At 34.6% G+C, this 13,866-nt stretch overlaps 1 protein-coding gene across 1 annotated transcript; it reads right to left on the bottom strand.

The window, feature by feature from the left end:
• Positions 1-315: 315 nt before the first annotated feature.
• LOC118277904 (UDP-glycosyltransferase UGT5-like) lies at positions 316-13,520 on the bottom strand. The gene is made up of 8 exons (XM_035596917.2): positions 13,197-13,520; positions 7,634-7,724; positions 6,597-6,789; positions 5,473-5,670; positions 4,002-4,221; positions 3,682-3,901; positions 2,181-2,403; positions 316-1,694 (listed from the first exon to the last, which is right to left on the bottom strand). The coding sequence occupies exons 1-8, from the start codon at positions 13,347-13,349 to the stop codon at positions 1,424-1,426; spliced, it is 1,569 nt and encodes a 522-aa protein (XP_035452810.2). The 5' UTR covers positions 13,350-13,520; the 3' UTR covers positions 316-1,423.
• Between the last annotated feature and the right edge of the window lie 346 nt (positions 13,521-13,866).

The raw sequence follows: 13,866 nt of genomic DNA, 5'->3' as shown, positions 1-13,866 counted from the left end.
TTTGGCATACTCTTGCAATACTAAATCTTTCATATTATTTGATTTAGCTATAAATGAAAACATTACTTTTCTAGTTTGCCGAATAGTTACAGGCTGCATGACAATGTGGCTTTTTTTTAGGGGTTAAAATCATCCAATGACTTTTCCTGTCCTGAGCAAGGCGAGACGGAGTGTCAGACTAAACTAAAACTGTTACTGACTAAAAACCACCCCGTTCCTACTCCTGCTTGTCGAGCCGGAGCCCTGGTAAACCATAACAATGTAGCTGAGCAAGGAATCTCGCGTTTGTTATAACAAAAAAAAAACACTACTTTGTTTTTAAACGTACAAGTATTTTTATTAGATTTCATATAATTTATTTACAAAAAATACATACACCAATAGTTATTTAGGACATAGCTTTACATTTCATTTCTAACATTTGTGGTCAAATCAATAATCAAATATTATTTTTTTACTAGTTTCATCCCTCCGTTTAGTAGCTATACTTTTGGTTACGTTACACTATATTGTACATACAGGATTTAAAGGCAACATTTCATCATCACCATTATCATCTACATAGCCATTATCAACATCTGCATCATCATCATCATTCTGAAATTGTTTTTTATCTTTTGCTTCGGTCCAATTTCACAAGACTATTCTAGTACAACCATTTATTTTAGTTAGTCTTTAGTATTTTTAACCTTTTGAACGACACGGTTTGGCTATAAATGCCAAACAATAGATTTTTTGGGCAATCGCCGACAGAAGCAGGTTGGTAATGGTTCATCTAATAGTAGACCGTAGCATCGCTCAGTAGATTATATATATATTACTATTAATATTTTCCAACTAACTTGACCTTCAATCGTGACAATGTCATAATAGCTATTATTAACAAGCCATTAAAGTATTATTTTAATAAACACATGCGGTTGAAGAACTAAAACTAACATACAATATTATTATGGACAAAGTACTTAAAAGATAAGTCAATAGCATTTGTATTTCAAGTAAATAAGGAAGTGTCTATGATGTTTTTTAAGGAAACCTGCCTAATAGAATACGACGAGGATACAAAAACATGTCTATTATTACCTGTGCTTCTTATTTGAACCATTGCGTTGCTCTTTGGCCATTTTTTGTAGGTAGGTACACAAAAATAACACAGTTTATTTCATTGTATGAATACAAAAAATCCATAAGTTTTTATATTTTCAGAAATAATCACAGTTAGTTCTTTATTTTATAAGTAAGTTTACCGCTGAGTCAGTAGTTAACCTATAAATATTTTCCCCTAATAATAATATTCGCTTGAAAATAATCATAGAAATAGCACTCTGAATGTTACAGGCATCAGAGTCCTTAGACATTAGCATACAAACAACATACAATTCCATAAAAATAAATTAATATTCTCTATTTTATATAGTCTTCTCTAATTCTTCTTCTCTTTTATATTCTTCTGAGGTTTAAAGAAGCATAAAATCTTCCTAACCACCAGTAATATACCAACAGCAGCTGCCAGTAGCACAGCTAGCAGATCTAGGTACGCTTGTTGGTACAGCGGCACTTGTAGCGCCACTGAGCGCAGGTGTGGGGCGCCGCGCGTGCGCACCACGTGCTCCACCCAGAAGTTCAATGCTTCTTTTGGCTTCATCGGACTGTCGTGGTATGCTACAGACATCTCCTTAACTTTGGCAGTATACCTATAAAGATAAAGGGCATGTTACTTGCAATTGAATTGAAGTTACAAAAATATATCGACGCTAATTCGATGGAAAAGCTTTTTAACCATCGAAATCTATTTTATTATCTTTTTGAAACAGTATATTTATTTATTTTATTTATTTATTTATTTAATATTTGGAGGACCAACAGCATTAACATTAAATAATTATAAAGCGACTTATGAAGAGCAATTATAGCCCCACTTTTAAACTATTGATAATCTAATTATATCTTGTTCATACATGAATTAAATTACACAGTAATACACACTAGCTAATATCCAATATGAAAGTAGATATTTTTTAAAGAAATCACGGTCGTCTCACTGTTACACGGTTCAGCATTAAATATTCTTTCCATTTTATTCTTTAAAAAGTTATTCATGAGGGAGAATTTTATGATACGTAAAGAACTTCAAAAGTCCTTAGCTTTTTGGAATAGATTTTTTACGCGAATTAACTTACCTGGGAAGATCAGCGAGAACTTTATCCAAAGCGACCTTCAGATCCTTGGGCAAGTTGTGGGAAAGGTCAACTTTTTCTCCAATTCTTTTATGTTGGATTTGGTTTGCATTGAGGAACTGGTCAGCGAAGACTGGGATGGCAATGACTGGAACTCCGAAGTGGACTGCCTCGGTGAGGGATAGGAGACCACCGTGAGTGACGAACAACTTCAAATTGGGATGGGCTGGAAGAAAAATAATTAAAATGAGGAAATAATCAACTTGTGTAAGAATTGTAGATTGTGCTACTACCACAGATGGGGCCTAGTAGGGCTGATGTCTAGTCAGAGCTGTGGACTACCTAGCGGGTTTACCGAGGCTCCGGCTCGACAAGCAGGAGTAGGAACGGGGTGGTTTTTAGTCAGTAAGAGTCTGACACTCCCTCTCGCCTCGACCTGGCGAGAGAAGTCATTGGATAAGTTTCCCCCCTCAAAAATAGACTTTACTACTACTGGAAAGTATCTAATGTTGCTTAATACGAATAGTAAAGTGCACAATTTAGAGATAGGTATAACATTAAAAGCTTATTTTTGATACCAATACAACATGGATAAACATCGAAAGCTTATTCCTTGATACGAATTCACTTGGGACCATTAACAACTGCTTTGCTTTGGATAATATTTCTTTTATTACAATATAAAATCCTCAAAATAGAATAAATACCCTTTGTTCTCAATTTCTTATCTACATCCAAATTAAACACATTAAGGTTACTATTGTTAAAAGGGAAAAATACCGTGCCCTTGAAATGATATATGATACAAATAAGAATGATTTATTACACATGGTCTGTACATGAAGGTAGATCCCATGATTATAATGACATATGATACGATTACAAATATAACTATGGTAATTTTTAATGAGGGCAAGATCCCACAGAATTTTAATCATGGCTACATACGTGACATGTGTACGAAAATAAACCATTGTTTAGAATTTTAATACACAAAAAGGTTTAATAACGACACTAAATTATGTTGCAAGATTACCAACATCCTGTCTATTTCTTTGATGGTTTTAAAATTGTCATCTAATGACGTCTCTACCATGTTATTTGCGTTGGAGTTGCATGTCATGTACTTTGTCAATTAGTTTCAATTTGTATTCATTATGGATAATATTTACTTCTTCAACAATGCACGAGTAATGCTCTTGTGTGTACCTAGGGCTTTGTTTGTTGTTAGTACCAGTGCTACCATTGGTAGTAATAATAGCTTGTTCTGATAAGCAAATTGATATCAGGTGAACTTTGGTTTTCTACAAGTATGTCTATTGCATTGCATTATATTATAATGTTTGATTTGCAATTTACAATATTATTTAACGATTTTTCTTCGTCGTTATTAAGGACCTTACTTCTTTCATGTTTAATTTTTTTATTATAACTTTCGTGAGACGTACTAAATTAGTCATTATTATGATCTTTCATGTTTGTTCTATAAGTTGACTATTCTTACCTAATAAACTCTGCTGTGGTGCCCACTGCACTATATGAACATTCTTAGGCTGGTTCGGTAGATTCTCCTCAAACTTCCACAAGACAGTTTGCTTCAGTCCCCCGAACACCTCCAACAGACCCTTCTTCAGATCATCTGGTAAGTCCTTGCTCTTCAAATTGGAGCCCATGCTGAAGTAAATTACGCCATTCTTGGCATTGTCCAAAATCTTCTTCAAATCCTGGAAAATATTGATTGATGATATACAAATTTGATTGGTATTGGCTACATCACAAGGGTCATAATGGCATATAGCATAACTATATTTAAAAAAATCTCACCTCTGGTAAGGGCTTAACTTCATCATCAATATGGTAACCTCCAATGTGCTTGTAGCTTGGTGGCATTGGCACTGCATTACCAATCGCCACTTGCGAGTTGCCCAGCAGTAGTGATGCATTATACTTCAACACATTATAATCAGGCACTGGTTTGCCCTGCTCTTTCAAGATAGGGACTACATGTTTTAGGTACACTGCTTCTTCTCGTTGGTAATAGTCACTGAAACGAGGAAGAAATATTAATGTGTAGAGAATCATATTTCAGCTTATTGGAAATCAAATCATCCAAAACTAATTGTTAGTAGTACGGTGACTCTTTGGGCAGTCTTGTGCAGCATCTTATGATATATTTCCCTCAATAGACTAGCATTTTTTTAAGGGAGAAAATCATCCAAGGTCCTCTCCCGCTTTAGGCAAGGCAAAATTTGTAGTGTCAGAATGTTATTGAGCAAAACCACCCCGTTCCTGCTCCTGATTTTCGTGGCGGAACCCCGGTAAACCCACTATGTAGTCCGCAGTCCTAGCTTCGAGTTTATTTAATGTATAGTATTTTGCGTGATTCTTCATTAGTTCTATGGGGCAACATATACGTCCTGGAGTAGAGTAGCTTTAAGGTTGTATCACACTTTAATGGCACGGCTCCGGCACGGCACGGTGTCGTTTCGAATTTTGAACGCTGGGAGCGTGCGCAAGCTTAGCTTAATTTTTTGTATTGACGTGATAAAATATATCATACGACATATGATTTAAAGTTCAACATTAAATACCGAGTTAATTGCTGTTAGAGCGGTGCCCTTTAAGTGTGATTAACCTTTACTGAAGAAGAGATAAAACAGTTTTGATTTTGTTTATCTATCACGTAGGTCATTAATGAATATCATAATTATTATTATCTTCAGACTATTACTACTATCTTGTCAATAAACCTTAATGTGAAATATATCCAAACTTATTGGAATTCATACGACAGACTTGCCAAATTATGAAACAAATTAAATTATGAATGATAAAAATATTAATTGTCATTTTATTGTTATTGCTTTAGTAGATTATATTATTGCTTATTCATAATGTATTGCTTAATTACTGTACTCGTGGATTTGTAGACGTGGAACTGATTTTTTTGATTTGTCATTCTGATTTGTAGTATGATGCAAGCTTAATATTAAAGTTATGCCTTAATAGATGCCTAGTAAAATGCCTAAATAGATACGTAAGTATCTATTGTAGCATTTTCAAAGGGATTACAAAGGAAACCTATATTAGAAGCAGTACCTATTCAATTTGTTTGTAACGTCTTGTGCTCCCCGTAATATGCTTATGCTACGCATTATGTTAAAGGGAAATTCAGTTATGACATCTCTTCTTTGCATTTGCTTCAGGGTTTTATACATGATGAACCAATGATATACGATGATTCTCATTGGTACCATTATCATATTATACCACCTCAGTTGCACTCGTTACTCACTTGTTATGATGATAAAGTCCAGTCAATTGAAGCCACAGTTCCTGGACTCTTTGCATGAAGTTGAATGGAGGTATATTGGCATACATATAGTCTCCATTATAAGCTGGGTTCATCGGACTATGGACCAGGTTCATTACCATCCAATGTGGTTCAACTGTTGAAAACCAGATGTAAGGGCATTGGAATACTGCTGGGAATCTGAAAAAGATCAAAGTTGAAATGTAATTTAAATATTAATTAAAACACTTTTAAAATATCGACTACTGTTTCAAAATGTTAATTTGTATAAAAAATGGTACCAAAAAGAAATTCTATCGTTACTCTTTAAAATGATATTTGAATTTGTGACTAATATTAGGAATTTTTGTGTTTAGAATTAGACCGTGTTAGTTTCAATTCCAAATTACGTAAATAAAATTTCAAATCGAAATAAACCTAGTAATATGGTTCTTGCTACTGACAGCTACTTATTAAAAAAGACAAGGCAAATAAATGGATTTGACCTTAGTAATCATACGTCGTTTGAATACAAGTTAAGAACAAACGTCACATGAATAGATAAATGGAACAGATCAATGAATCCATTAAGTAATATAACTTTAAAAGTGGTTTCAAGGAGACTTGGCTTTAAAAAAAATTAAAAAGACCTGTAGTAACCAGAAATAGGCAATATAAACGTGGCCAAAAAAATGTGTAAAATGTACAAATATTTTTTTCAAATTATTTAAATTTATTCTCCCGTTTATTCAAAATAGGAGATTCGCTAGATATTTTAGGGATATTACCTGACTTAAAAAAGGGAGGCGGTAAAGAAAATTGAAGTTCCTTTTTAAAACATAAGGTATATGTTATTTGTATGTTTGGGTCTTTAGTAATTGAATATATTACCTCCTTCCTGACGAAAGATCTATCTTATATCTGGTACACATTATTAATCTTGACCATACAATATGATCTAATTATTTCCATAACTTTCTCCATTATGGATATCAAACGTGAGCATTTGATTGGTGGAATAGAGCTCATTAAAACTGTTGTTTATTTATTTTTACATGTAAGCAACTATAGCATTTGCCATGCATTAGGTCGACCATGGCTGAGAAAAAGAAAAAAAATCAACTTACGTAGAATACAGATCTGTAAACATGTACTCGCCAATGATCACATCAAACTTCTGTTGGGGATCTCTCATCAGCTTCTGCACATTCTTGTGTTCTAACGTCATTGCTGCAATGTGCATCATCATAGAAAACACGAAGTTGTGGTCCTTGAAGTTCACTGTCCCTTCCAGTATCTCTGTGAGGTCTAAGATGTCCGCTGTTGAAAATAATTTGAGTCAGTAAGTGGTGGATAGGCTTTATGAAAGGATATCGTGGTGACTTGTATATTATGTCACCCTTTAGGCTTTAGGTGTCCACATCTCCACGTCACGACGTCGTCAACGTGGAATGATGTAACGTGCCACGTTACATTGACGTGACGTGCAAATTTACGTTAACGTAACGTAAAAATGAACGTCACGATGCAGAAACGTTACACGTCGACGTGGATTGTAAAATTCTGGTACATTCTTCGCTAACATGCGTCAGTCTCAAGAAAGAAAGCAAAAATGGCTGGACATAATAACAACTAATAAAACCTTCGATGAAAATTACTTAAAACTTTAAAAACATACTAATAAAAACTTAAACTGATGTGTACCTTTACAAAAAATTAAATTAAAAACAAATCTCAAAAACATTGGCTAACAAAAGGCATCAAAATAACGTGTAAAAACAAAAGACTACTTAAGATTATCACAATGAAAACTAGTGAACCCATCCTGACAAACTGCTATAAACGGTAATAACATCAAAAAATAGCAAATTATTAAGAAACTAAAGAAATCAACAAATAAAACTAAAACAATGTGGGGCATAATACACGCAAAAACAATAAAAAGAGAAAAAGTAACTTAAAACTTAAGATAGACAATAAGACAATTACTGAACCAAAGCATAATTATATCAAACATTTTTAATAACTACTTTGTATCTATACGAACTTACACTACCCTTTTACCTTTTAATTAATCGATCATTTGAAGAAGGAATATTCCCAATAGAATTAAAATTGCTTTAATAAAACCTATCCATAAAGAAATGCATCCTCAAATACTTACGATTAAAAAAGCTATGATGATCGGTGACATCCACTATATGTAATTTCGGATTACTTTTCTGTCTGCTTGCATACGGCGTTATGTAGGTTACCTGTAAGTAAAATTACGTTACATGAAATTATAGATCAATAGCCCGAGACAGTCCACTGTTGGAGTATGGATCTCTTTTACATATGAGGGATACTCGATAATACATTTCTTCTCAGAGTAGTCGGATAGAAAATGTCGGCCTCATCTAGTTATTTCAAAGATTGACGTGTAAAAGTGTTATCTTATAACCAACTTGCAAAAATAAATATCATTTATAATATTTTAGGGTTCAGAGATTGACATCGTAATTAGAAAGGTTCAGGTTTATGCCAATTTTTTTTTTAAAGGGAGAAGAATCATTCAATGGCTACTCCCACCTTGGACGATGCGAGTGGGAATGTCAGACTCTTACTGTCTAAAAACCACCCCGTCCCTACACCTGCTTTTCGAGCCGGAGCTCTGGTAATCCCAGGTTAGGTAGTCCGCAGCACCGGATCATGCATCAGCCAGCCACTTCGTGGGAAGATACTCGCAGATATTTCGCTTCGATAATATCAAGAACTTTTTTTTTATTCTTATTAGTTCTCCACAGAATGTTGGTCCGTGCCCTTGTCATTGATACTTATCATAACTGGTGAACCTTTACCCAAATGGAATAAGAAAGGCGTCGTTGTGTTTACGTTATCGATAGTAACAATAATTGGGCCATTCATTCAGTACTGTCTTAGAAACACGACATTATATAACACCTTATCTCAATTGTATCTAGGTACTACCGGGGTTATCAATAAATTGATACAATTTGCTGAATATTCATATTTAATTAATAGATTCTCTTTGACGTTACAGCACAGAGTCGTGTGCAATGCGTCCGTGAGCAATTGAGCGAGCGCCATCATGTGCCAATTTCAATAACCGATCTCAATATACAATCTTAAAATTATGATCGGTTTTTGACATTAGTTCCATAGAGTTTTTGACAAAAATTAAGATCGATCCAAAGATTTTGGATTAGGATCTGTTATTGAAGTTGGCAGTTAATAGGAATGTTACGTAACATAACGTAACTGGCGAAAATGTTTAGATTGTATGTATTTTTTTGTGGTATAATCCATCTTAAGTTCTAATGGTAAGCAATCGTCGCCGCCCATGGACACCCGAAACATCAGAGGCGTTATAAGTGGTTAGGAATGATAGGGTTGTTGGAGAATCGAGGATTGAGAAGATTGGGAAGGGGGTAATCGGGCCTCCGGTAACTTCACTCACACAACGAAATACAATGCAAGCGTTGTTTCATGTCGGTTTTCTGTAAGTTCGTAGTACCACTCCGGTCGAGCCGGCACATAAATGTAATAGTATGCATATTTCTTTACACGTCGCGAGGGAATGTTCGTGTGGCATGTTTTTTGTGTCTTCACCGAAGTAGTTAAGAGCTTGGATTACATACAGGTTACTGTTTACAAGTTATATTTAATTTCACCTGTCCCGATGTTTTAAGCCGTGTATCCATTATGTGCTCCTGATATCTTTAGCTTTAGATATCTTTATCTTTAGCTTTTAATTAAATCACTCGGACAAAAGTTAATAACTGAATATCCTGTCGACTTTTAAGTGAGCAAAGATTTGTTTTGCACTGAGAAATTCATAAATAGATTTCGAATAGGAAACAGTTTCGTTGATCGAGCTATTTCAAGTGCAGTATTGTTTTATGCTCTCGATTTATGGTGGACATTCCACCTACACGCATGAAGCGTTTTGCCTCCAGTTCGTTTATTAAAACAGATGAGGAGTGGAATTCTTTGCCAGAATCTATATTTCCTAGCGGGTATAATCTGGGTGTCTTGAAAACGTAAGTGAATGGTTGCTTATAAATGAACATGCGTGCTCCATAGTAGGGCTGTATCATTGCTTACCACCAGGCGAGATAGTGGTTAAACGTCGACCCATTTCCAATAAAAAATAATTCGCTATTATAACAACTTGCAAAGGGCGATTATATTTTTGTTTAATGTTATTATATTATCTTTCTTGTTATTGTAATTAGGTACAAATTGCAATGATTATAATATTCTGCATTTTTAGAATAATCATAAACAATGGGCCATTCATTCAGTACTGTCTTAGAAACACGACATTACGTAACACCTTATCTCAATTGTATCTAGGTACTACCGGGGTTATCAATAAATTGATACAATTTGCTGAATATTCATATTTAATTAATAGATCTCTTCGACGTTACAGCACGGAGTCGTGTGCAATGCGTGTGTGAGCAATTAAGCGAGCGCCATCGTGTGCCAACTTCAATAACCGATCTCAATATAAAATCTTAAAATTATGATCGGTTTTTGACATTAGTTTTTGTCAAAAATTAAGATCGATCCAAAGATTTTGGATTAGAATCTATTATTGAAGTTGGCAGTTAATGTGAATATTACATAACATAATGTAACTGGCGAGAATGTTTAGATTGTATTTTTTCATGGTATAACCCATCTTAAGTGCAATCGTCGCCGCCCATGGACACCCGAAACATCAGAGGCGTTATAAGTGGTTAGGAATGTTAGGGTTGATGGGGAATCGAGGATTGAGAAGATTGGGAAGAGGGTAATCGGGCCTCCGGTAACGTCACTCACACAAGGAAACACAATGCAAGCGTTGTTTCATTTCGGTTTTCTGTAAGGTCGTAGTACCACTCCGGTCGAGCCGGCACATAAATGTAATAGTATGCATATTTCTTTACACGTCGCGAGGGAATGTTCGTGTGGCATGTTTTTTGTGTCTTCACCGAAGTAGTTAAGAGCTTGGATTACATACAGGTTACTGTTTACAAGTTATATTTAATTTCACCTGTCCCGATGTTTTAAGCCGTGTATCCATTATGTGCTCCTGATATCTTTAGCTTTAGATATCTTTATCTTTAGCTTTTAATTAAATCACTCGGACAAAAGTTAATAACTGAATATCCTGTCGACTTTTAAGTGAGCAAAGAGTTGTTTTGCACTGAGAAATTCATAAATAGATTTCGAATAGGAAACAGTTTCGTTGATCGAGCTATTTCAAGTGCAGTATTGTTTTATGCTCTCGATTTATGGTGGACATTCCACCTACACGCATGAAGCGTTTTGCCTCCAGTTCGTTTATTAAAACAGATGAGGAGTGGAATTCTTTGCCAGAATCTATATTTCCTAGCGGGTATAATCTGGGTGTCTTGAAAACGTAAGTGAATGGTTGCTTATAAATGAACATGCGTGCTCCATAGTAGGGCTGTATCATTGCTTACCACCAGGCGAGATAGTGGTTAAACGTCGACCCATTTCCAATAAAAAATAATTCGCTATTATAACAACTTGCAAAGGGCGATTATATTTTTGTTTAATGTTATTATATTATCTTTCTTGTTATTGTAATTAGGTACAAATTGCAATGATTATAATATTCTGCATTTTTAGAATAATCATAAACAATGATAGTATTATTTATTAAAGGTATGTGCCTATAATGACTTATGTATTTACTGGTCACAATCAGCTGTGGAATTATTTTGTTTGTAAATAAATAGGCTCAAAGATAATTCCTGTTATTGTCCGTAGGAACGTAGTTACTATGTGCTTTAATAGCAGTTCACTTGTATCGTAATAGTAAAGTATGAGGTTGTGTTAAACAAAGGACAGTCACAATGGACATACCACAACATGTTTATATACCTAAGTATAGATATATATTTTTATGGTATAAGCCGGTAAACGAGCAGATGGATCACCTAATGGTAGGCAATCATCGGCGTCCATGGACAGTCGAAATACCAGAGGCGTAAAAAGTGAGTTGCCGGCTTTTTGGGGGTTAGAAATGTAAGGGTTATTTGGGAATCGGGGACTGGGAAGGGGAATAATATGGGTAACTCTTATCTAGATTAATAAATAAAATTGAAGTGTTTGTTTGTAATATTGAAATTAGCGGTTTTTACTACATGTAAATGATACTCGTACATACACCAAAATAATATATTTTTTACAGGTTTTGTTTGACTGTCTGTTGGTCGGTCTGTTTGTTCTTGTTAATCTCTAAAATGGCTACTTTTATTGCTCAGTAATCTACGTGAGCAAAGCCGCTTGCATCAGATAATCAAACACACTAACACTTTTCCGTAATCCAGCATCTGAGAAGTTTAGAATTGAGACAAAACTACTGAACGTGATCAAGTTTTTCTTAATAATTGTAAAGCATAGAAACATATCTATGACGTAGATACCAACATATATAATAATATGTTGATACAAATTAACCTATAAATACATGCACGAACTTTAAATACCTATAGTTTTTTACAATTACAAAAAGTTTCACCTTTAATCTTGAGGTGTAATGTGCTAAAAATAATATTTATTCTGGTATCATAATTCAATGTTATTGGTCGTCAATTAGAAAACAAAACTAGATTTGCTAGTTGTACGGTACTTAAATCCCGGAGCTGCGGACTGCCTAGCGGGTTACCGGGGTTCCGGCTCGAATAGCAGGAGTAGGACCGGGGTGGATTTTAGTCAGTAAGAGTCTGACACTCCCTCTCGGCTCGCCCAAGGCGGGAGAAGCCATTGCAAGATATTCCTCCATCAAAAAAATAAAAAATACCTAACCTACCTAACCGCACGAAGAAATAAAATTTGCGTGAATGCTTTTGTCGCACCGCGTATCGTCAAATTTGTATGAAATCACAAGAAGCGTGTAATTTTATCGCCTGTGCGGATACTTTCATAAGATTTATTGTGAATTGTGAATTTAATATCGTTATGCGGACAGGCATTTAATAGAACACCGATTAATTCGCAAGCTACATAGCTTGTGTTATGCTAGCTATGCTATGTTATAAAAAGTTTTTTTGTGTACATGATAGACTACAACATACTCTTGTTCATACATTTGGTTCGACACGCGTTTCACACGTTTCGAAATATCTGCTCGACTTCTACAGGTCATAGCGTGATGTTTTATACCTTCCTTTTATAATCTTCCACGATAGATGCACTATCCAACACAAACATAATGATTCAAATCAGACCAGTAGTTCCAGAGATTAGTGCGTTAACAAAAAAAAAAAATCAATTTTGAGGTTGTAAACATTTCCGTCATAGTTCTTATTATTGTTTATGTTATATTTAAGCTTCGTAAAAAGCTGTTTTTAATACATAATAAAGTATGCAAAATGACTTTAAAAAGAAGTTTAATTATTTTATTCTATCACACTATTTTTGTCGGGTTTTACGCTATATTGTCAATTTGTCAAATTAAGTTGTGTCTTCTACTTTGTACTTTACTGTACAGGTACTACAAGTGACTGTACTGTTAGAAATATCAAATTTATATAGATTTTTATTTATTTATTCAATACCTGGAGTAGATAAATAGGCTTGCAAATGTTTCTCAATTATTTATCTCTTATTTAGGTAAACATATATTTACGTATACCTAACAAGAAAGAATTTAAAACAAAAACTAATTTTATCGAACGAAAATCATATTATTATGTATTACTTACTTCATGTCCAGCATTAAGAAGATGTTTAATCATATTGTCTCCGAGGATCCCATGGCTGGGACTCGGCACCGGGAACACAGCTAAGATCTTGTAAGCATCACATGAACACAAACTTACAACCGCACAAAACAACAAACATTTTAATTTCTCCATTATTATTAAAAAAAAATCCTTCAAAAATAAAATAAACTAAATAATCACTTATTAAAAATAAAAATAAACTACGTGACTAATTTATTCATAAATTTATTTTAAATAATCACAGAACACATTCGAAGTTTAAATTTGAAATTGTACGTTATGCTGTCTGTAGCGTTCACATACGACACGGAGCGAAGTGACCATGCGACTGGGTTTAAATTTAGAATGACCGCCTATTTCTCAACGATGCGTCTAGCAGTTTGAACTATAATGTCTATTTGATTACCCTCAGAATGCGTTGTTCTTGTAAACATGATACAATCGAATCGACGATACAATAGCTTAGGTCTATAGACATAAGTTATCTAACTAGCTTCTGTCAGTGACTTCGCTCGCGGTCCTGTCGCATAAAAAGTGCGGTTTTTACCGGATACATTTCGGAGAGTGTGCGGGGGAATTGCACAACTTGATTCCTCCTAGTCCTTTCCATCATCGAACCACAAGACAATCGGCGAGGCGTCACCGATTC

This window comes from Spodoptera frugiperda, chromosome 18 (genome assembly GCF_023101765.2).
Source record: "Spodoptera frugiperda isolate SF20-4 chromosome 18, AGI-APGP_CSIRO_Sfru_2.0, whole genome shotgun sequence".
Lineage (NCBI taxonomy): Eukaryota > Metazoa > Arthropoda > Insecta > Lepidoptera > Noctuidae > Spodoptera > Spodoptera frugiperda.
The sequence above is the reverse complement of the archived record's forward strand: the minus strand, read 5'-3'. Positions and strand labels throughout refer to the sequence as shown.

Excerpts from the sequence above, each read along its gene's own strand:
- LOC118277904 (XM_035596917.2), bottom strand. The coding sequence starts at position 13,349 with ATGGAGAAATTAAAATGTTTGTTGTTTTGTGCGGTTGTAAGTTTGTGT. Across the intron at positions 6,790-7,633 it reads TCATCATAGCTTTTTTAATC|CGGACATCTTAGACCTCACA; the intron begins GTAAGTATTTGA and ends TATTTTCAACAG. Across the intron at positions 4,222-5,472 it reads GGACTTTATCATCATAACAA|TGACTATTACCAACGAGAAG; the intron begins GTGAGTAACGAG and ends TCCTCGTTTCAG.